The sequence below is a fragment of the Paroedura picta genome, chromosome 10 (genome assembly GCF_049243985.1).
Source record: "Paroedura picta isolate Pp20150507F chromosome 10, Ppicta_v3.0, whole genome shotgun sequence".
NCBI lineage: Eukaryota > Metazoa > Chordata > Lepidosauria > Squamata > Gekkonidae > Paroedura > Paroedura picta.
The window spans coordinates 27981521-28004548 of record NC_135378.1 but is presented as its reverse complement, the minus strand read 5'-3'; the positions used below and the strand labels follow the sequence as shown (position 1 = coordinate 28004548).

Sequence of the window (23028 nt, the reverse complement as noted above, 5' to 3'; positions counted from 1 at the left end):
AGGGGGCTCCTTCTGGGGTTGCCAGATCCTGCTTGGAAATTACCTGGAGATTTGGGGGAGGACCGGGTTTGGGGTGGGAGGAACACGCGTCCACCCTCCAAAGCAGCCACTTTCTCCTGGGGAACTGTTCTCGTCGTCTGGCATTCCAGATCTCCTGGCCCCTCCGAGGGGGGGGGGGGTGGCAACGCTAGTTTTTATTACTTCAAAGCCCGGTGCATCTGCTCTACAGTGGCTGGAGAAGAGCGGTGGGACACTTTAAAATAAAGAACAAAGTCTGACTCCAGGGGCACCTTTAAGACCAACTAAGTTTAATTCAAGATTTAAGCTTTCCTGGGCATGCACAGTTCGACAGAGCCTGACACCTGAAGAATTGTGCCTGCACCTTGAAATCGCACACCTTGAATGAAACTTGGATACTGTGTCGCTGAGCACAGACTTTGTTCTGCTGCTTCAGACAGACACACCTGAAATCTACCTTAAAAGCAATTTATTTTAAGCCTCCAGGCCACTTCTGCAGGTGCAATGAACTAAAACCAACTGCCCCTTCTCTGGAAAAAGCGTCACTCTTGTGGGTCTGTAATAATACACTCTCCCAGCAGCTGACTCTAGTGCGGGCGTGGCCAAACGGTGGCTCTCCAGATGTCCGTGGACTACAATTACCATGAGCCTCTGCCAGCACGCGGGCAGAGGCTCATGGTAATTGTAGTCCACGGACATCTGGAGAGCCTTTGGGCAGGCGCAGAAGAGTCCTCCTGGGCTCTCCCTCCCCTCCAGCTCCCCGAGACTCCGCCCTTCCCTTCCTCCTCCCCAAATCTTTGGCAAAAGCTTTTCTGTGGCTGCTCCGGAAGCCCAGTCTGGGGTCTCGCGCCTGTTTCTGGGTGCAGCGAGAGGGGCTCAGGTGAGTTCTGGATCGGGGTGCTAAGAGACCCGCTTGCTGAATTCGCGTTTGCAATGAGCTGCTAAAGCAAAAGGCGACTCCTGTGGCCGGGCTTTGTTGTGCAATTCTGCTTTCATGTGCAATAGGCAATTTCTTGGTGTTTGTGGTATGTATTTCCAGGTGCCAATCCCGCTTGTGTGATGTTTAGGGATCGAAGCATGGCTTTGGAAAACGGTGTTTTTCCTGGTATTTCTGGCTTCGTTCTGGACGTCATGGAGAGCCACAGGCCTGTCCGCGCAGGATTGGGCTTTGTTACTCATTCAAGTGAGGCTTGTCGCTTGAAAAGCTTTTCCGGCGAAATCCACACAGTTAAAAAGCGCAGCCACTTTGTGACTTAGAATGATCACGACTTGCACGGGTAGCCCGAACGCTGTTTCAAGAGAGGTGTGAAAAGTGACTGGATTTTAGTGTTGCTTTACCTGCTTGTCATCGTACAGAACTGTGGGCCACCTCTTGGCCCGACAGACCGGGAAACGAATCAAAACAATATTTTTGTTCAACATATTTTTGCACCAAAGAGCATGCCGGACCTCAACAAGGGCCAGAGCCTTCTCGGTCCTGGCCCCCACCTGGTGGAAGGAGCTCCCTGAGGAGATCAGAGCCCTGCCTGAACTTCCACAATTCTGCAGGCCCTGCAAAAGAGAGCTCCTCCACCAGGCATTTGCCTGGTTATAATTGTTATCTGATAGACTGTTATAATGTTCTATGTAAACTGCCCAGAGCTATATGGAAGGGTGGTATAAAAATCCAAAAATAAATAATTAAAAAATAATATCAACTGTCTGTTTAACACCAAGAAAAAGTTAAGCAGACTTTAATGCTACACAGGCCTTTGCTGTGAAGTCTTCGGAAGCTGGTTATCAATTTTCTTGTGTTTTTTTGGCCTTTCCTTGATCAATTTGGGGCCAATTTCCATTGTAGCTTGAATTCTATAAAGATGCAATTGTTAGCCTAAGATGCTAAAAATATAAAATAAAATTTAATAAGGCTACAACCTGCAAGCATAACCTACGGGTATAACTTGGAGGCACACATTGCATTAGCCATAGAGTGTACAGTCAGTAGTAAATCTGTGTTACTCTTAAGTCAGTAACTCCTGGGAATGTAGAAATCTGAAGTTTTGACTAATCTTGGCTTTCTGATAAGAAGTACAGTCACTCAGCCTACAGAGATTAATCTCTGTTAACCATTTCCTGAGCCTTATCAGGTAAAGTTTTCCTTTTTTTGGTAAATCATTTTAGCATATTGAAATACTACACCTGCCAATTATGGTTGATCATTGCAATAGTCAAAGACTTACATACATCTGTGACAGATTGAAACTTTGAAGCTGGAGTGAATGTAGGATGTATGACCTGAAGGTTAGAGCCAATGACATCATCCCATAAAGAAATGGAAGGCATTTTAAGGGCCTTAGATGTCAGATTTCTATTGCTACTCCTCAGCTGTGGTAGATCCCCCCCACCCAGTGGAAAATAACATATGAATGGGATATAGGCCAAAACATGGGAATAACATATAAGTGTAACCCTGACCAGTGAAATTGTCTTTGATCAGTATTCACTTACCAACTCTTCCTCGCATTAAGCTTTTTTGTTGTACTAATTCTAACATCTGCTCAGCTGCTGGGAGAAAGTGCCCACTCAAAGAGTCAACAGGTAATTGTTGGAGTACTCAGTCTCTTCTGCTTGTTGCTGACTTACTTTCTAGCTCATTCCTGGGCCTCTGTGATTTCTCCTGGCATTTGTGAATACCGTAATAACCTTTACTGTATGGAAAATGAGAAACACTTATGAATTCATTGCTTACATTTTAGTCTCTCAAGCTGCAGCTTTCAGCTCCTGCAGATTTTAAATTTTACTTATTTGTATGTGTTCAGTCCAATGTGCGTTCTACAAAGGCAGTTTAGCTGTGCAAAAGAGAAACAGTTGTTTTATTACTGGCAAGTAGAATCCCTTTTTGGAATGGAAAATATATAGAACGACTAACAAAACAGTATTGATCAGATCAGTTTCCTCAGCTCTTTGCTTCCCTGTTTTTGCTTTATTGTATTCAATGACTATCTGAGGGATTCTATCTTGTTTCAGAACAAATATAAGTTTGCAGTACTGTACCTCAGTTGAATAAACTATATTTTCTAACTGGCTTGCTTGTGCCAATAGCAGAAACCATGGAATATAACTATGGTTTCTCTCTGGAATCACAACAGCCGTCATTTTCCCATTATGATGATGTGTCCAGCAGTGGTTGTCTGGGCTTGTTGCCCAACAGCTGTCTAAAATATTTAGAAAAAATTCTCATGCCTTGCTTTTGCTTCTCACCAGCTTGGGGTCGTGATAAGAGTGGCGGCCTCTAATCTGGAGAACTGGGTTTGATTCCCTACTCCTCTTCCACACACAGCCATCTGGGTGACCTTGGACCAGTCACAGCTCTCTCAAAGTTCTCTCAACCCTCACCCACCTCACAGGGTGTCTGTTGTGGGGAGAGGAAGGGAAGGTGATTGTAAAGCACTCTGCGGCACCTTTGGATAGTATGAAGGGGTATAAAAAAAACCCCACAGCTCATCTGCTTCTTTTACAGCTGTTAGAGAAAACTACCAATTTCTGTGTTGCACTTGTGGTGTAGTGGTTCAAGTGGCAGACTAGGATCTAAGAGATCCAGGCTGGAATTCCCATTTTGTGATCTTGTACAAATGATGTTGTACCAGTCACTCTTAGCCTGGCCTGTTCCACAGAGTGGTGGTTATGAGGATTGAAATGAAGATGGGCACCATAGTGTTCGACCTCCTTTGGACTCCACTGTGGAGAAAAGCTGGGTACAAATATTTTAATAGAAAAATAAGTATTATTATGACTCATCCTGTTAATTAGAACAAATTGAAATTGTGAAAACGTGTGTGTACAAAATGCAAGCATGATATTTAAAAGGTTTCTTATGCAAAAGGCCGCATTTTGCCACTTCAGTGGAAGAATACAATAGAGGCTATTTATTATCAACCTGTAAGTGTCTCAAATCTGGTGACAATAAGCCAACCTGACTTCAAGCCAAAGGGAGATCACCAGCCAGGATGGTCCAAAAGAAACTTGATAAAACTTGTTTATTTTAATGCCAGCTTGCAGAAAACAGGAGGAAGGTGCTTGTAAGACACGTAGCAGGTTACAATTTATAGTTTGTGTGCCTCGTTTGACTCAGCAGGTTGCAGGTTTCCTGATTTACAACATGCCCTCTGTGTTCTTACAGGATTAAGTGTTTCTTGGCCTCTTTCTTGTTTGTTCTCCCCCAGAATTGCAAGAGCAGTTTCTTGCAAAGATGAGGCTGGTAATCCTTGATAACTATGATCTTGCGAGCGAGTGGGCTGCCAAGTATATCTGCAATCGCATCATCCAGGCCAAGCCAAACCAAACCAGGTATTTTACTCTTGGTTTACCAACAGGTAATATATATACATTTTTGTATTCTGCTCTGAAAATATTTTTAAGGGAGCTCAGGGTTCCAGGACTGTAGCATTGCTCATTTGGTGGTTCTGGACTGTTCTACTGACCTGTTTTTTGTCTCTAACATTATGCTGGCAACCTGACCCATATATAATCCTCTGTACTAACCACTGGTTTCAAGTGGGTAGCCATGTTGGTCCCAACCAGAGATCAGGGAAACCCTGGGGTTACAGGAGAGCTCTGTGTGACCTTTCCCAGAAATCCCCCTGTTACTCTACAGGCCTAGTCTCTTTCTCCACAATGGAAACAGAAAATGATTGATCAAAATAAACTGATTAGTTGGCTCTTGCATCTTACTTCTATGCCCACTTTTCTGAAGGGGTATTTCACCACTTCTGGGGTTCCTTGAAGCCTAAAAAGCATTTCAGGGATTCCTCCACAGTCAGAAGGTGGAAAAAGGCAATAGAACAAAGTTTGAAATCCAGTAGCAACTTTAAACCCAACAAAGTTTTTCTGAGGAAGTGTCCATGCACATGAAATCTTCTACCCAGCGTTAAATTTTTTGGATCTTAAAGGTGCCGCTGGATTCAAGTTATGTTCCGCAAGTTTCCAAAAACCTTTCCTGAGGTCAGCTAGCTGTGTGTCTCCGATATTCATGAGATCGTTCCCTACCCCCTGACAGTACGGTTAGTTTCTGTTCCCTCTTTGACCGTTGACTTGTTTCCCAGCCAGTTTAACAGGCTAAATGTGATATGCTACCAAAATCCGGAGGGCCATTTGTAATTGAGGGGAAGAGCAGTTTGGAGCAGGGAAGTGACGTGGAGAAGATTTTACCCTTTGCCCTGCCTACTGTTTGTCTGTTTCAGCTGGGCCTCCCCAAGCCTAACTGCAACTGGCAAACAGCCAGTAAGGGAAAAGTAAATGGCAGCTGCTTCCCCTTCCGTTCACTGTATTTTCCTTCTCTCTAACAAAAGTGACCGGTTCATGTGCTGTGCACTTTTGTAAAATGTGTAGTTGAGCGTTGAAGCAACTGTTTTTTTTTTAAATCGCATTTCCACCAGTTAACATGGCTAGTTTTGATTCACAACACTGTTAAAACCAAGGTTCTCAAGAGCCGAATTTCCACTGGCATCAATGGGGCTGAGGCCTAGTTCACAGATTTAGCAGAACAAGAAAGTATAAAATCCTGAGGTAAATACAGTAGATGTCAGACTTTAGGGTGTGTGTGTGCCATTTTTGTGTTTGTAGGGGAAACCCTCAAATAAGGGTGGGGGGAGGTTATACCCCAGTTGGTGTATGGTATTTCTATTTAAGAAAGGGTTTTTATGTGTTTTCTTGTTTTTATGCAAATATGTACTGCTTGTGAAAGGTTTGAAAACATAGAATCTGGCCCACCCAATCCTGGTTTAATAGAGCGAATAAGCCAAACTAGTGATACTGTTACTCAATGAACCAGGATCCACTGTAGCCCTGCCAAGCCATTTGTGGCTCTTCTGAGCCCCTTTTCCCAATGTGGCATCTGCCCCAGGTTTAAGGGAAGTGGACAAGGGGCTTGCCTGTTACGACCTGTGGTTGCCAGGTGGTTCCCACCTCGAAAGAGCTACATCCAAGTAAGCTGGCAGACTTGCAGATGTCTAGACCTTGTGCCAGAAGTGGAAGTAAACATGGGTGGATGGGGTTGATGGTCAGTGCAGATTGGCTACATGTGAGCTGCAGCATGATTACAAACAGACTAAGTTGACAAGGAATTTCACTTTCTAAAGTGAACAGAAATTATTCAAAGGAAGACCAGATGCACGGATTAATGTGGGTAGCCGCGTTGGTCTGAACCAGCAGAACAAAGCTGGAGTCTGGCAGGACCGTTAGGACCTACACAGTTTTATTTAAGATAATATATCAACTTTTGTGTGTATGCACACTACATCAGATTCAATGAAACAAAATTTCTTCAGTCATTACATATAGATAGCAAGAGGATGGGGGGGGGATTACATTGCCAGGAAGGGTTAGTTGTAAGCATAAGTAATTGGGTGACTATAGCTGAGATTGGATTAAGGCAGTTAAGATTGGTGAATGGCAGGAAATTAGCATACAGAATAGAATGAAGTTTGAGTGTTGTGGCACCTCCAAGAGGAACATAGTTGAATTCTGGGTAGATGCTACACTGAAACAGATTTATTTAAATGTTATATATAGTTGGGGGGTTAGTTGCCAGGAAGGGCTAATTAGTGTCATAAGGAACCATGCCATAAATACAGCTAAGAATGGAAGAGCCCATCTGGTAAGTCATGTAAGTGTCGTGGGTAACACTACAAAAAAGTAAATGGGTAAAACTACAAAAAAGAGAAACTCAATTTGGACCCCTCCAGATGGTCACAGTCCTTGCACTTAGCCCTTCCTGGCGATTAACCCTCTCTTGGGTACCTATATCTGGGCTCCTATATGTAATAGCTGAGAGAATTCTGTTTTATTGTATCTGAGGAAGTGTGCCTGTACATGAAAGCTTATACCTCGATTAAAGCTTTTTTGGTCTTAAAGGTGCTGTTGTATTCAAGCTTTGTTCTACAGACTGAAGTAAGTAATGCTAGCTAACTCAGAATTGGGGTGTCATGCCCAAGGAAAAAGATCTCCCTGCTGCCACTGTGGAAACTCGCTGAGTGAATTTGGCCTAGTCATTGCCTCAGCTTAGCATACCTGAACAGGTCAGTTGCTGTGAGGGTAAAAATTTAGAGGAGGGTAGAAAATCTAAATGAGTAGATGCGTGCAACTACAGTGGAGGCATTTCCTTCTAGCAGAAGTAACACTGAAATGATTTGTTTAATGCAGGGAGTACACCTCTGGGCTGCTACCAAAAGCTGATTGAGTATCATAAAAAAGGAGATCTCTCATTCAAATATGTGAAGACATTCAATATGGATGAATATGTAGGTAGGTTTTTTTCTCCTACAGATGTTGGCTTTATTAATGGTAGAATAGAATCCTTAAATGGCTCAGACTAAAATAGAATCGTCGAGTTGGAAGGGGCCATTCAGGCCATCTAGTCCAACCCCCCTGTTCAACGCAGGATCAGCCTAAACTAAAGCATCCATTATAAGTGTCTGTCTAGCTGCTCTTTAAAGACCACCAGTGAGGAGGAGCAAACCATCTCCCTAGGCAGCCCATTGCCTAGGCTGAACTACTCTGACTGAAAATTTTCTTCTTGATATCTAGCCAGTACCTCCTACATGTGGATTAAAGCTCAGTAAAAATGTCAAGCCTTGACCGGTTCCCAGTGATAAAAAGGTTGGGGACCACTGATATAGAGGATGGAGCAGAGTTGTTCTCTCTTGCCCCCGAGGGACGGACCAGAACCAATGGAATGAAATTAATTCAAAAGAAATACCATCTAAACATCTGGAAGAAGTTCCTGACAGTTAGAGCGGTTTCTCAGTGAAACAGGCTTCCTTGGGAGATGGTGGGTTCTCCATCCTTGGAAATGTTTAAACAGAGGCTGGATAGCCATCTGACAGAGAGGCTGATTCTGTGAAGGCTTAAGGGGGGGGGGGCAGGTTACAGTGCATGAGCAATAGGGATGTGAGTGTCCTGCATAGTGCAGGGGACTGGACTAGATGACCCATGAGGTCCCTTCCAACTCTTTTATTCTATTATTCTATCCAATCTGCATGCTTTAGGATAGGACTGGATTGGTTTAATGTGAGGATCTACAAATCTAAAAACCTTGTTTCTTTTCCATCATTGGAGCTGTGATGGAAGGCGAAAAGCTAACCATTGTGATGAATCTGTTTCAGGACTTCCCAGAAACCATCCGGAGAGCTACCATTCTTACATGTGGAACAATTTTTTTAAGCACATTGATATAGACCCAAGCAACGCTCACATTCTCGATGGGAATGCACCAGATTTAAAGGCAGAGTGTGAGGCCTTTGAAAAAAAGATTGAAGAAGCTGGAGGAATCGATCTGTTTGTTGGAGGTACCGAATATGGTTTAAATTCTAACTTTAGCTTTAAAAAAAGAAAAGAAAAAAGAATAAGTCATTATCCCAGGTCTAAATGATTGAACCCAAAAGATCAGGAAGAACCACAGGGACATGAGAATTTTGTTGTGCCTGAAGGTGGCCTGCCAGCTTCCTTTTGTTTGCATTGCCTGCATAAGTGGTCTGAAGTCAGATGCAACATCCATGAAGTCTAGTATTGTATTTATTTTATATGCCTTCCTTCCAGAGACCTGTTTGAGTCTTATAGGGTTGCCAGCTAGCTACCTGAAGTACAAATGTTCTGCCCCCGTAATGGAGTACTATTTGCTGGCTGATGCTGCTTACTTCTGAGCCATGAAGTCCTTCAGCCAGCCATTTCCATTCATTAAGGAAAAGGAGCCTGACCCGACCTGGATGGCTCAGGCTAGTCAGATCTTGTCAGACTTCAGAACAGCCTTTCATAACCTTTTTGCCATTGAAAAACCTCTGCAACATCTTTCAGGCTTTGAGAAAACCCGGGAGTGGCACGATTGTACAAAATACAGTAGGGAAGCAGAGCTGTGGACACATCCATCTAGGGCCCCTGCCCTTCCCACTTCCTCCAGGCCCATTATTGGCCAATTTGGGAGGGGGAGTCAGATTGACATGACCATACAGGGTCATATCACATGATCAATGTTTAACCAATTTTAAGAATATATATATCAAAAATAATTAACTCCCACCCATCTAGACTAGACTTCTGCAACTTGCTCTACGCAGGCCTTCCCTTAACCTTGATCCGGAAACTGCAACTGGTCCAAAATGCTGCAGTCAGGATCCTCACAACACATTGTGGAGATCCGACATCCGCTTCAACAACTCTGCTGGCTTCCAGTTGAATTCCGGATCAGGCTTGAGGTTTTGGTAATCACCTTCAAGGCCATACGCTGTCTCTCTGCCTGTTGTTGTTAGTTGTGAAGTCGTGTCTGACCAATCGCAAACCTATGTAAAATGATCCTCTAGGCCTTCCTGTCCTCTACCATTCTCCAGAGTCCATTTAAGCTTGTACTGACTGCTTCAGTGACTCCATCCAGCCATCTCATTCTCTGTCGTCCCCTTCTTCTTTTGCCCTCAATCGCTCCCAGCATTAGGCTCTTCCTTCTCATGAGGTGGCCAAAGTATTTGAGTTTCATCTTCAGGATCTGGCCTCCTAAAGAGCAGTCAGGGCTGATCTCCTCTAGGACTGACTGGTTTGTTCGCCTTATTTATTTATTTATTTGTTATATTTATATATCACCCTCCCCGGGGGCTCAGGGCGGTTTACATAATAACATAAGAACAATACATGGAACAGTCTATAAAACATTTGAATAACCATGCAATAGTAACTGATAATTGTAAACATATAACATTATAATTATTAGAGCCTCTTGTGGCGCAGAGTGGTAAGGCAGCCGCCTGAAAGCTTTGCCCATGAGGTTGGGAGTTCAATCCCAGCAGCCGGCTCAAGGTTGACTCAGCCTTCCATCCTTCCGAGGTCGGTAAAATGAGTACCCAGCTTGCTGGGGGGTAAACGGTAATGACTGGGGAAGGCACTGGCAAACCACCCCGTATTGAGTCTGCCATGAAAACGCTAGAGGGCGTCACCCCAAGGGTCAGACATGACTCGGTGCTTGCACAGGGGATACCTTTACCTTTACCTTTAACATTATAATTGTATAACCAATAAACAATACAACTTGCAACATACAAACAGGGAGCAGGAGCCCTTTGGTCGCTGTTGGTTATATATATCTGGTCTCAACCGAAGGGACTTGCAAGGGTCTTCCCCAGCACCAGAGTTCAAAAGCCTCAATTCTTTGACATTCGGCCTTCCTTATGGTCCAACTTTCACAGCCATACATTGCAACAGGGAAGACCATAGCCTTGACTAGAAGCACTTTTGTTGGCAGGGTGCTGTCTCTACTTTTTAGCATGCTGTCTAGATTTGCCATAGCTTTCTCACCAGGAGCAAGCATCTTTTAATTTCTTTGCTGCAGTCCCCAACTGCAGTGATCTTGGAGCCCAGGAAAATAAAATCTGTCACTACCTCCATTTCTTCCTCATCTATTTGCCAGTAATTGAGAGGGCCGGATGCCATGATCTTAGTTTTCTTGATGTTGAGTTTCAAACCAACTTTTGCGCTCTCCTCCTTCACCCGCATCAACAGGCTCTTTAGTTCCTCTTCACTTTCTGCCATTAGAGTGGTATCATCTGCATATCTGAGGTTGCTGATATTTCTCCCTGCAATCTTAATCCCAAATTGTGATTTATCTAACCCCACCTTTCTAATGATGTGCTCTGCTTACAAGTTAAATAGGCAACAGTATACAGCCTTGCTGAACTCCTTTCTCAGTTTTGAACCAATCAGTGATTCCATGCCCGGTTCTCACTGTTGCTTCTTGACCTGCATATAGGTTTCTCAAGAGACAGATAAGATGCTCTGGTATCCCCATCTCTTTAAGAAATTGCCACAATTTGTTGTGCTCCACACAATCAATGGCTTTAGCATAGTCAATGAAGCAGAAGTAGATGTTCTTCTGGAACTCCCTAGCTTTCTCCATGATTCAGCATATGTTGGCAATTTGATCTCTAGTTCCTCTGCCTCTTCGAAATCCTGCCTGTACTTCTGGAAGTTCTCGGTCCACATATTGCTGGAGCCTAGCTTGTAGGATTTTGAGCATAACTTTGCTAGCATGAGAAATGAGTGCAATGTTGCGGTAGTTTGAACATTCTTTGGCATTGCCCTTCTTTGGGATTGGAATGTAAACTGACCTTTTCCAATCCTGTGGCCATTGCTGAGTTTTCCAAATTTGCTGGCATATTGAGTGTAGCACTTTTGCTGCATCGTCTTTTAAGATTTTGAATAGTTCAACTGGAATGCTGTCACCACCACTAGCTTTATTGTTGCTCAGACTTCCTAAGGCCCATTTGACTTCACATTCCAAGATGTCCAGGTCAGTGACTACCCCATCGTGGTAATCAGGGATGTTAAGCTCGCTCTTGTATAGTTCTGTATAATTTTCCGCATTTAAAAATCTCTTCTGCTTCTGTTAGGTCCCTACCATTTTGGTCCTTTATCATATCTCCAATTTTCTTGAAGAGATCTCTGGTCCTCCCTGTTCAGTTTTTTTCTTCTATTTGTTTGCACTGTACATTTAAGAAGGCATTCTTATCTCTTCTAGCTATTCTCTAGAATTCTGCATTCAATTGGGTGTATCTTTCTCTTTCGCCCTTGCCTTTCACTTCCCTTCCCTCCTCAGCTATCTTTCTGCCTATAGCCCCCCAAAGCCATACGTTCTGCCACTGCCAATTGGCTGGTGATCTCTGGCCCCAAAGAAGCATGCTGGACCTCAGCCAGAGCCTTCTTGGTCATGGCCCCCACTTGGTGGAACGAACTCCCTGAAGAGACCAGGGTCTTTCCTGAACTACCACAATTCCGAAGGGTATGTAAAAGGGAGCTCCTCCACCAGGCATTTGATTGGGGCCAGCTGACTCAGCAATGTTTGTTGGTCCCCAAACTGATTTGAGCCATTGCTGACCTCCCACAAGTTCATGTTAAAAGTTGAGAGTTGTTGTCATACTTTGAATCTGTTGCAGTATTTTGTTCTAATCTGTTATGTTCAATTTTGGAACCACTGTTATGTTTACTTCACTAGATTTCTGTGTAGATTCATGACATTTTATGTAAACTGTCCTGAGCTTTATGGGAGAGTGGTATAGAAATTCTAGAAATAAATGAATAAAAGTCAGTTGCAACTTAACAGTACTTTCCACCAGGAACAAGGCATTTATTTTTCTCCAGGCCTTTGGACAATATTAAGTATTGTACAAATTTAGCTACAGCTATGAAGCTTGATTTGTTTGTTCCTGACCTCTGTGTTTCTTTGTTGTGGCTTGCCCCTCCCACCCATTTCTGATGTTTTCCTTTTCCCTTTTGAAGACATTTCTTGATGATGATGATGATGATCTTAGCGATCCTAGCCATTCATTGGAGTCCGACTCTTTGCAATCCTAAGGGTCAACTGCTACCATATTTTTCCATCTTGCACCACTTCTTTTAGTTGCATAATGCTCTGGCCAGTGTCCAGTTTGATTGTATCTAACCACCGTGTTCTTAGTCAGCCTGATTTCCTTTTACCTCCAACCAGTCATAGCTTAATTGCTCTTTCCATTGAGTTGGCTCACACGATATGTCCAAATCACGTGAGGCAAAGTTTCATGATTTTGCCATATCATGACATATCAGGCTTCATTCTCTGTAGTATTTCCTTGTTTGTGACTTTTGCTGTCCATGGGATCCGCAGAAGCCTTCTCCAGCACTGGAGCTCTTTCATTTCTTCCAATAGTTCTTAGAAAACCCCCAAGAGCAGCGGTCCCCAACCTTCATCTGGGGGTGGGAGAGAGCCAGCGGCCCGGCTGCCGCAGTTGCTCATAAACGTGCATGCCCAATTGCTGCGCATGCACGTTTTGGCCACCAGGTGGCGTTAACACGCATGCGCGGCAGTTCCGGGCGTGCACGTTAGCGTCGCTGGCGCGCCGGCTACCGCACCGGCTGCCGTGCCGGCCTCTTCCCCCCCCCTCTTGCTGCAGGGGGGGAAGGTAGGCGCGGCCGCTGGCGGCCCGGTATGATGGCCTTTGTGGCCCGGTACTGGGTTGGGGACCTCTGCCCAAGAGTTTCAGAAGGATGTTTGAGACATGCGGCTTAGGTTCAGCGATGCTATGCTGAGGCAAGATCTCTTTGGTGTCATCCCTCGTCAGGATTCATATGCCACCATAATTCGTAGCTCTGTTGTCTTTCCACAGGGTCCTGGGACACACTCTTTAACTGGCTTCTCTCTGTGTGTTCTCTTCAAAGGCATCGGTCCAGATGGCCACATTGCTTTCAATGAGCCAGGCTCCAGTTTAGTATCACGAACGAGGCTGAAGACGCTCGCTATGGACACCATTCTGGCAAATGCCAAATACTTCAATGGAGACTTATCTAAAGTCCCAATGATGGCCTTAACTGTTGGTGTGGGAACCGTGATGGATGCTAGAGAAGTAAGACTGTGATTTTTGTCCTGTAATGGGGAATGTGGTTCATTAATTTTTGAGCAGTTCTCAGCAACATTCTCCTTACCTGGATTTTATCCTCACGACTAGAGCTCTCTGAGACGGGTTAAATTGAGGGCATGCGGCTGGCCCAGGAGCACGCCGAGAGCTTCTGTGACATGTATTCCGGTCTCCTGAATCCTAGTCCAACATTTCTCATCATTACAGCAGATTGGCTGCAATGAAGAAGGAAAGCGTAGGCTTGTGTGCCCCCGCTTTTATTTTACCATAAGGAGTCTCAAGACAGCTGACAATTGCCTTCCCTTCCTCTACCCACAACGGGCACCTTGTGATGTAGATGGGGTTGAGAGAGCTCCAAGAGAACTGATTGGCCCAAGGTCACCCAGCCGGTTGCATGTGGAGGAAGAAGAGAAGATTTGTAAACCCAGCTTGGTGTAAGAGTGGCGGCATTTGATCTGGTGAGCCAGGTTTGATTCCCTGCTCCTTCACATTCAGCCAGCTGGGTGGCCTTGGGCTCGCCACAGCCCTGACAGTGCTGTTCTCAGAGCAGTTTCTCTCAGAGCTCTCTCAGCCTCACCTCCTTGACAAGGGTGTCTGTTGTGGAGAGAGGAAGGGAAGGTGATTGTAAGCCGCTTTGAGACTCCTTCAGGTGGTCAAAAGTGGGGTATAAAATCAACTCCTCTTCTTTTCTCTACCTTATGGAGTCTCAGAGTGGTATACCATCTCCTTCCCTTCCTCACCTCACAACAAGCACCTTGTGAGGGAGGTGGGAAAGAGACAGTTCTGGGCCCAAGATCACCCAGCAGGCTTCCTGTGGGGGAGGAAGAAGAAGAAGAAGAAGAAGAAGAAGAAGAGTTGGTTCTTATATGCCGCTTTTCCCTACCCGAAGGAGGCTCAAAGCGGCTTACAGTCGCCTTCCCATTCCTCTCCCCACAACAGACACCCTGTGAGGTGGATGAGGCTGAGAGAACCCTGATATCACTGCTCGGTCAGAACAGTTTTATCAGTGCCGTGGCGAGCCCAAGGTCACCCAGCTGGTTGCATGTGGGGGAGCGCAGAATCGAACCTGGCATGCCAGATTAGAAGTCCGCACTCCTAACCACTACACCAAACTGGCTCTCATTGGGGAATCTACACCAAACTGGCTCTCATTGGGGAGGGTTGGGGAATCCAGTTTAGTTCTCCAGATTAGAGGTCATCACTCTTTAACCACTACAGCACACTGAATGGAAGATTCAATTTAAATAATAGATTAATCCAGACATTAAATCTTCAGCATTTGCTGCTAGTGTCTTGCTTTATCTGCACTAGCACGTGTGTGTGCGCGCACACCCCTCCCCCCATCTCAACCATTTCCACAAAAGCAGCTATCCTTATCTTCTGGAATGAGTTAGACCTTTATCCCCTGTGTGTGTGTCAGGAGCTAAGGCCCAGCCCCAGCTCCCTTGAGCTCAGGACAGGCATAGGCCTGACTCCGCCCGTCCAGGAAACTCCAGGAGAGGGAGGTGGCTGGCCAAAGGCAAATTGCTCCAACACAGCTGAGGATAAGGCTGGGAGCCAGGTGAGAACAGTCAGCAGGCAAGGTCAGATCCAGAATAGGACTGACTAAGAGGCAGCTCTGAGGTGGCAGGGGCCGGGAAGGCTTTTTCCTTTTATATCCTACCAGGTGGAGTAGGGGGAAGAGGATTGGATACAAGCCAGGTAGGGGCGGGGACAAGGAACCCCATGAAAGGGAAGACACCACACCTGGCAGATGGATGGGTGGGGCTACAGAGGCAGCGGAGAGAAAGGGAGGCAAGAGGAAGGAGGAGGCTTGGGTAGCCTAACCCCTTCTCCTTCTGAGTCCTCAAGGGAGGTGGTTGGGCCTCGGACAGAGTGGCAGAGGGTGGCAAACCCATAGCATAAATGAGTGAACTGGGAGGGGTGGGTTCCAGTGAAGAGACAAATATAGAATAGTACAGATGCACTGGGAAACCAATATGGCAACCCACAGCATGGCAGAAGGAGGCTCACAACCTGTTCTTGCCTGCAGTTAGTGATATTGCTAATGGTGCTTTTAATCAGCAGATACCCTAGGGAGCCAGTGTAGAGATTTTCGTGTTGAACAAACAAAGGACCTTGGCTCAAATCTCTTCTTGGCCTCAAAGTTCAGTGGGTTATCTCGGGTCAGTCAGCCACATTCTTTCTCTGAACCACCTCTGGTTCACAGACTTGATCTGAGGACCGAATGGAAAGGAGAGAGAACAGTTACACTGCCTTTCGAGGAAGGTTACGTTAGATCAGAGGTAGTCAAACTGCGGCCCTCCAGATGTCCATGGACTACAATTCCTATGAGCCCCTGCCAGCATTTCCTGGCAGGGGCGCATGGGAATTGCAGTCCCTGGACATCTGGAGGGCTGCAGTTTGACTACCTCTGGGTTAGATAAAAAGATAAAGGATGCTTTGTTATATGATAGGATGATGATCTTTTGCTTGGGAGGGAGGATTTGGGGTCATGGTTAAGAGCGGTGGCCTCTAATCCGGAGAGCAGAGTTTGATTCCTCGCTCCTCCACATGCAGCCAGCTGGGTGACCTTGGGCTCATCACAGTCCTGTTAAAGCTGTTCTTGCAGAGCAGTTCTTGCAGAGCTCTCAGACCCTCTTACCTCACAGGGTGTCTGTTGTGGGGAGAGGACTCCTTCGGAGAGTAAGAATGGGGTATAACCAACTCTTCTTAATGAGGGATAAATTGTAAGGTTCCCTAGACTGCCATACTTTGATTGTTAGGGGAGTTTGAATGAGGTTTTATACACTTTTTCCATGGGCTGAAGGATTTCTTTCTCATGGAGTACAACGTTCTCCCTTTTCCTTCCTGTGGCAGCTTAAATCCACCCCTCAACTTTTTTTTTAGGTGATTATGCATTCCCATGAACAAGAAATTTTCCACCCATGGAAAAAGAAGAAGAGTAGGTTTTTAAAGCCCACCTTACTCTGCCTTAAGGTCTCTCAAAACACCGTACCATCTCTTTCCCTTCCTCTCCCCACAGCAGGCAACTTTGTGAGGTAGGTGGGTCTGAGAAAACTGTGACTGGCTCCAGGTCAACCAGTGGGCTGCATGTGGAGGAGTGGGGAATCAAGCCCGGCCCTCCAGATTAGAGCCCCCCCTCCCTTAACCCCAATCTAAGGCTTGGCACATGTTTAAGGAAGTACACATTGCTTTCACAAATATATTAATCAAAGCCAACAGGGTGTGTGTGTGTGTGGGGGGAGAGGGATGGAGAGGGAGTGAGCGGGGAGGAAAGAGAGAGGGGAGGGATGATGGAGTGGCCATCCTGGGCTTTTCCTCTTTTAAAACATCCTGCCATTACAGAAATGGAAAATGAACTTTATCCAGACTAAAGATCTGCTACAGTGACCTTGATACAGACCAAGATATCTATAGGATGCCTAGCAGCTTGTCTAAGGGGAGATATTGGGCAAGAATATGTCGAGTTAATTGGATGATTATCAAACTTAGTACAGAGTGTTTAATCAGATAACGACCTAATTTGGGTGTGTTATTCTGACTGTATTATATTACATACCCAGTGTTGCTTGCGTGGATGCTGGATTTTAGACATGCGTTATAGTGCCACCCATCTTTAATGCTGCAGCCATTAAAATGGTATCTTGAAAGAACTCTCTGGCCTGGTGCAGATCATTTTCCCACAGTGGGTATAAACAAACCTGAACTCCCTAGGTGGGTGTATCAGGGAGAGAGAGGCATTCCTGTCTAGTGCAGCAGTTGGCAACAGATTTGCTCTAGCAAAGCCATCATGTCGGAGCTTTACCACCAGTCATATGGTTGATGCTAGGGTGGGATCCCAATGTTCGATCTGAGGATCCCCTATGGCAGCGGTCCCCAACGCCTGGTCTGGAGACTGTGGATCAATCGGTACCGGGCCGCGGCTCCTCCTCGCCTTCCTCCCTGCCTCGGGGCCTGCCCTGCCACTCTGCCGGCTCACCTTTGGTGCTCTCCAGCGGCCACCATGGCTGGGGCTCCCCCTCGGCGTGGCACTGCACATCGGCTGCTGGCAGCGCCCCCCAGCGGGCAGCGGGAAATTAGGAACACTGGTGGGAAAGCAAGTGGAGCAGAGGTTTAAGCGGCAGCAGCGACATCCCTCAGCAAAATACTACCACTGCTCACGGGCCTCAGTAAGTGTTGACCGGCCCCCGGTGATAAAAAGGTTGGGAGCCACTGCCCTATAGTACCATCAGGTGTGGCACCTCACTCCCAATGGTAGAAGGCTTGGCCTCTGGCTGGACGAGAAGGGTGGGGTAACTAGAGGATTTCTTTATTGCCTGCCACCTTACTTGCTGGTTGTGAAGTTTATGGGGGTTTTATCGTGTTTTACTCTTTTATTATTGTAAACCGCCGTGAGCCCACCAGGGAATGGCGGTATATAAATTGAAATATCAATGAATGTCTTGTGTTCGTCACATATTCTCCCCCCCCCCCCCCAGGTAATGATTCTAATCACGGGAGCGCACAAAGCTTTTGCCTTGTACAAGGCGATCGAAGAAGGGGTCAACCATATGTGGACCGTCTCGGCTTTTCAGCAACATCCCCACACTATCTTTGTCTGCGACGAAGATGCAACCTTAGAACTGCGAGTCAAAACGGTGAAGTATTTTAAAGGTGAGCAGCCCCTTGCCTAAGAGGCTGAGAGGCTAGTTGGTGTATTTGGTCAACTGCCCTTTTATCCTGTCTTCAGGCCCTTCTCCAAACAAGGCTGCGGGGGGGGGGGGAGATTAGGGTGGCAGGAAGACTGACCCGAGGTCACCCAGCAGTTTTGGTGGCACTGACGGTGTTTCTGTAGCTCCGAAAGGCCTGCTTCTTGCAGCCGTCTGCCAGCTAACTGCACTCTCAGTGCTCCCTGTTTGAGGGGATACGGAAGTGTGTGAGGTTTTTTTTGTCCCATTGATAAATACTGCCTGTCAGCAGAAAGGGCAGCCATGTGATTCCATGTGTCTGGAAAGCCTCTGAGAGCCACTTTCATGGTGCTGTGAAAGATTTCCTACATATTAGGAACTGTTTTTCCAGAACGAGCGTAGATAGCAAACAGAATGTACTATTTTAATATAAACAGTAAGTGAATTTTCAAAAAGCCATGTTCCTCTTAACTCTGGGTTGGATTAATTTTCGTAAAGGTCTTCTTAAAGGACAGTCATGTTTTTTTCCACCCATGCAGTCCATTCTGCTGTTCTTATTCTATCATATCCTTCCAGGCTGCAAGATGGAGAATCAAAATTTTTTTAATGCTTTCTCCATGTTTGTGTGGTTTTATAAACCCTGCAAGCAGAAAACTAGCTGTGCTGGAAAAAGACTGGCCTCCAATCTTTTCCCTGCAAGTATTGACTTTTAAGGTCTTATGCGGTCTAGGCCCTACATACCTGAGGGACCACTTATCCTCCTATGCACCCCAAGGGGCACTTCGCTCTGCGGGTACTAACAGGCTGGTGAGCCTCACCTGGGCTTGGCCAGGGCCTTCTCGGTCCTGGCCCCAACCTGGTGGAATGAGCTCCTGGATGAGCTGAGGGACCTGACGGAGCTCTCACAGTTTTGCAGGGCCTGCAAGGCAGAGCTCTTCCACCAGGTGTTTGGTCGGGGCTAGAGCTCATAAGATCGTGGGTCCCCTCCTTCTCTTCCCTCATTCTTATGAAGATCCATCTTTGCCATTATCCCCCTCCTAATTTACCATATAGGGCTTGGAACCTGTCTGGACATCTGTTCACAACTGCTGTGGTTCTTGCCAGTCTTTTGGAGGGTTTAAAAGGGGGGGTATGGATATTGTTGTAATTTTATTATAAGCCGCCACAAGCTGGCTCTCCAAGAGCGGCAGCAAATAAATCTCAGTATAAATTAATAAGTAAAATAGAAGTTGAGCACATCAAAGTTTTAAGTTTAGAAAACCGTTCAAAAATATCACCCACCTGTAGCTGAGCGTGCAGTATGCTTTGCACCCATTACCTAGACCTCGGTTGTTTTCTCTTTTCCCACTGTTGTTTTAGAAATGCATATGAAAAATCTTTGCCTTGTAGGGATTGGCATATAAATCAGTAATGCCAAAAGTTTGGAAACCCCGACGGTATTGCAGATCTGTGCTGTTTCTGTTCATTTACGTGTCCATGGAAAACTGGTCCCCTGCAGACCAGTCAGCCATTTTGGGAGGGGGGAGATCAACATGACAATATATAAACATATCACCTAATAAATATTTAATATATCACCTGATAAATCATAGAATAATAGAATTGGAAGGGACCCCATGCGTCATCTAGTCCAGCGGTCCCCAACCCCCGGTCCAGGGACCGGGACTGGTCTGTGGATCAGTCGGTACCGGGCTACGGCTCCTTCTCAGAGGCTGCTCTACCACTCTGCCACCGGCTCACCTTTGGTGCTCTCCAGCGGCTGCCATGGCTGGGGTTCCCCCTCGTTGTGGCACTGCGCAGCTGCTGCTGGCAGCGCCCCCCAGCGGGTGGTGGGAAGTCAGGGGCTCCAGTGGGAAAGCAAGTGGAGCAGGGGCTCAGGCGGCGATGTCCCACGGTAAAAGACTACCACCCCCCCTCCGGGGCTCAGTAAAATTGTGAAGCATTGACCGGTCCCCGGTGATAAAAATGTTGGGGACCACTGATCTAGTCCAACCCCCTGCACTATTCCATGACCCTGACAAAACCTTGGTTGAGAAAGCTTGTGTTAGAAGAATAAAATCCCCAAACGGCAGCTTTTCTGCATTAATAAAACTAGAGTAAAAAGAAATAGAAGAAAAACTGGCTTGTTGTACCCTGCTCTTTACTTCCAGGAGTCTCAAAGTGCCCCGCAACAGACACCCTGTGAAGTAGGTGAGGCTGAGAGAGCTCTGCGGGAACAGTGACTGGCCCAAGAGCCACTAGGCATCATAAGGAGGAAGAGTAGGGAATCAAACCCAGTTCTCCATATTAGAGGCCACCACTACACTAAGCCAACTCTCAATAGTCTTGTATATTGTATTATATTGTATTATGATGAAGTTTGCTTTTTTCTTTTTATTTCAAGGCCTAATGCATGTGCACAACAAGCTCGTGGATCCGCTGCATAGTATGAAAGAGCAGGACTGCTGAAGAAGATGCCAAAGCTGAAGTCTGTCCGCCTGCCCCCAGCAACGCATTAGGTAGCAGAAGCAGATGAATTGACCGCTAGGCAACGGGCTGGAAACTGGTTTAAAAAGAGACTTTTAAGGACTGTGCTTCCCTTCCCCCACCCCACCCCTTATCTGAAGGTCCAATGTGTATACTCTTGCATTCCTCCTAGCCCTGAAGCAAGCTCTGTTCTCTCTCCGTTCCTAACCAGATTTGTGGTTGACTGTTACACGTTAGCTGTAGGCTATTAAAAACCAAAGGGGCCGTTCTGAATTCAGAGCACAGCCAGATGCCGGCTTCCTAGAGAGGAAGAAAAGCCTTGTGTGATGCAAAACGTATATAAAACAAATATCTCCCGGTTTGTCCCAAGGCACTTTTTCAGTCTTGGGTTTAGTAGTGTCAGCCGAGAACCAGGCGCTTTTGTTATGAATTCTTGGCTGCCTTAAAACTGTACACCTTCCAGGGGAACAGGGTCAGAGTTAACCTAGCTTGAAAGCTTTGTCCTCGACCGACGTTTCGGTAACGTTTTCGTCAGCCTCAGGAATGGTTGCCGTGCTGGTGCTGGGGGTAAAATCAAAGAACCTTTGAGCATCTTGAAAGCCAGAGTGTGGATTTGGTGCAGTGCCCGCAGATGTGGCCAAAAGCTACCTGTGATGATAAGGGTTCAAAGACCCACGTGAATGAACTGGCACGCTGCACAAGCAGCTGGGGTAAGATTGGGAAGGCAAGTAGAATGCCCCTTTTCTCCCATTGGAGCCCCCTGCAATACCTTTCTGAGTTTACAAATGTCTGCTGGAGAGGAGGGGATAAAAATCTGCCTTGGCATTGTAGACGCCAACCCACCTCTGAGAGCTTTTACGCATTTTTCCTTATAGCATGCTCAGCTATCTCTTAACATGATTCATGTCTACTTAAGCTTTACAGGGTTATGATTTTTCCTGCAAGGGGGAAGTGGATGACTGAGTCCTGCATACTTTTTGCAGCCTTGATTTTCCCAGAGCGTTCAGTGGCGCTAAGAACCCGGCTCTAACTTAACCTCAAGTATGGCATAGCTATCTGCAGTTTGCATTTTTATTTCTTCGTCAGTGAACTGGCCTTCAATGGCAAGACGCTTCCTGTATGTGGTCAGAGGCTAAATTCTTTGCTGAAAATGGTATTTTGTGTCTCAGTTGGATGCAAGGTGTCAGTTCCTTAAAGGCATCATACCTCATCATGGAGCTTTATATTTTGCTGTTTGATTTTTCTTCTGGTCTCTTATAATATTTTGTTTGTAGCCCACCCTTTCAAACACTCAGGGTGGGTAACATCAATAAAATAAACATACTGCTTAAACTTTAAAACAATTGACATACACAATCAACCCCTGTAAAATACACATGCCGGGGTGATCTCTAGGAGGGTGCTGATCTAATTTCTCCTTCTAGAGGTGAAGCTAGCTGCTGGGTGGATGTTATTATGGGCTTTGATCATAAGCCTGGTGGAACAGCTCCATCTTGCAGGCCCTGCGGAACTGATTTAGGTCTTGCAGGCCCCAGATCTCCTTCAGGAGCTTGTTCTACCTGGCTGGGACCAGGCCCAGGGCCCCCCAAACAGTTCCTGATCTGAGGGTCGTAATGCTGTTCGGAGATTGTAAGGGAAAAGGCAGTTCGCAGGCACTTGATGTTCAGCACAGCTGTAAAGACAAGGGGCTGGGTTTGCATACGTATGAGAGAGTTGGGCTTTAGCTTTGTGTACAGACACACCAAGGCTTCCCACATTCAGTACCTGGCAGTGACGACTGAAAATGTTTTCTGCAGCTCCGAGAACTTTGCTTCCACCAGCTAGACAGCGATGTCCATATACTGCCTGACTGCCTGACTAGTATAAGTCAGCTCATATACAAGAATACTTCTCAGTTATAGCAGATTATGTGAATTAGTTCCACTGAAAAATGGGTTAGAAGGTAGCATGCAAGTTACTGGGATCTGGATCGGCTTACATGCCTCATTCAGGGCAGCAGGAAGCTGAAGAAATATCCGCTTTAATGCCAATCGCCATGGGCGGGAACAACATTGACAGAGAAGCAGAGGAAGGCGTAATGGCTGACAGGACTGTGTGCCTGCAGCTGCACTTGGCCATGGTGGAAACGTAGTGTCTGGTGTCAGTCAGCACACACACCTGAGCAGGTTGGATCCGGGTGGCATCCATCCACAGGTGTTCTCTGCTCCTTTACTTCATGGCAAAGCATGGTGAGGAAAAGTCAAACTTACCTTCAAAGTTCCCTCACAACACTGTACAAATCCTTCAACTAGTGTTTTTTTAAGGGGTAGAAGACACAATCAATTACAGTTTTATTCCATTCATTAATTCATTCATTGGTTCTCAAGACTGCCCCTCCCTGCAAGTGGGCTCAGGAATGGTTTACAACATGCGTTTCATATACAATTATATTATAAAATCAGTTAAAACCGTATTAAAACTTGAAAAGTTCA

The 23028-nt window shown here is 46.0% G+C and overlaps 1 protein-coding gene across 5 annotated transcripts; it reads left to right on the top strand.

Moving 5' to 3' along the window:
- Nucleotides 1–722: 722 nt before the first annotated feature.
- On the top strand, nt 723–23028 carry GNPDA2 (glucosamine-6-phosphate deaminase 2). 5 transcript variants are annotated; one of them, XM_077301849.1, is made up of 7 exons: nt 723–898; nt 4221–4344; nt 7198–7299; nt 8160–8342; nt 13225–13409; nt 17903–18077; nt 20475–23028. In XM_077301849.1, the coding sequence occupies exons 2-7, from the start codon at nt 4272–4274 to the stop codon at nt 20537–20539; spliced, it is 783 nt and encodes a 260-aa protein (XP_077157964.1). In that variant the 5' UTR covers nt 723–898; nt 4221–4271; the 3' UTR covers nt 20540–23028. The 5 variants fall into 5 exon arrangements, with proteins under 5 accessions (XP_077157964.1, XP_077157963.1, XP_077157965.1 ...); XM_077301848.1 differs by having other exon boundaries at nt 775–898; nt 4178–4370; XM_077301850.1 differs by having other exon boundaries at nt 778–898; nt 4178–4344.

Excerpts from the sequence above, each read along its gene's own strand:
- GNPDA2 (XM_077301848.1), top strand. The coding sequence starts at position 4,247 with ATGAGGCTGGTAATCCTTGATAACTATGATCTTGCGAGCGAGTGGGCT. Across the intron at positions 7,300-8,159 it reads CAATATGGATGAATATGTAG|GACTTCCCAGAAACCATCCG; the intron begins GTAGGTTTTTTT and ends AATCTGTTTCAG. Across the intron at positions 13,410-17,902 it reads CCGTGATGGATGCTAGAGAA|GTAATGATTCTAATCACGGG; the intron begins GTAAGACTGTGA and ends CCCCCCCCCCAG.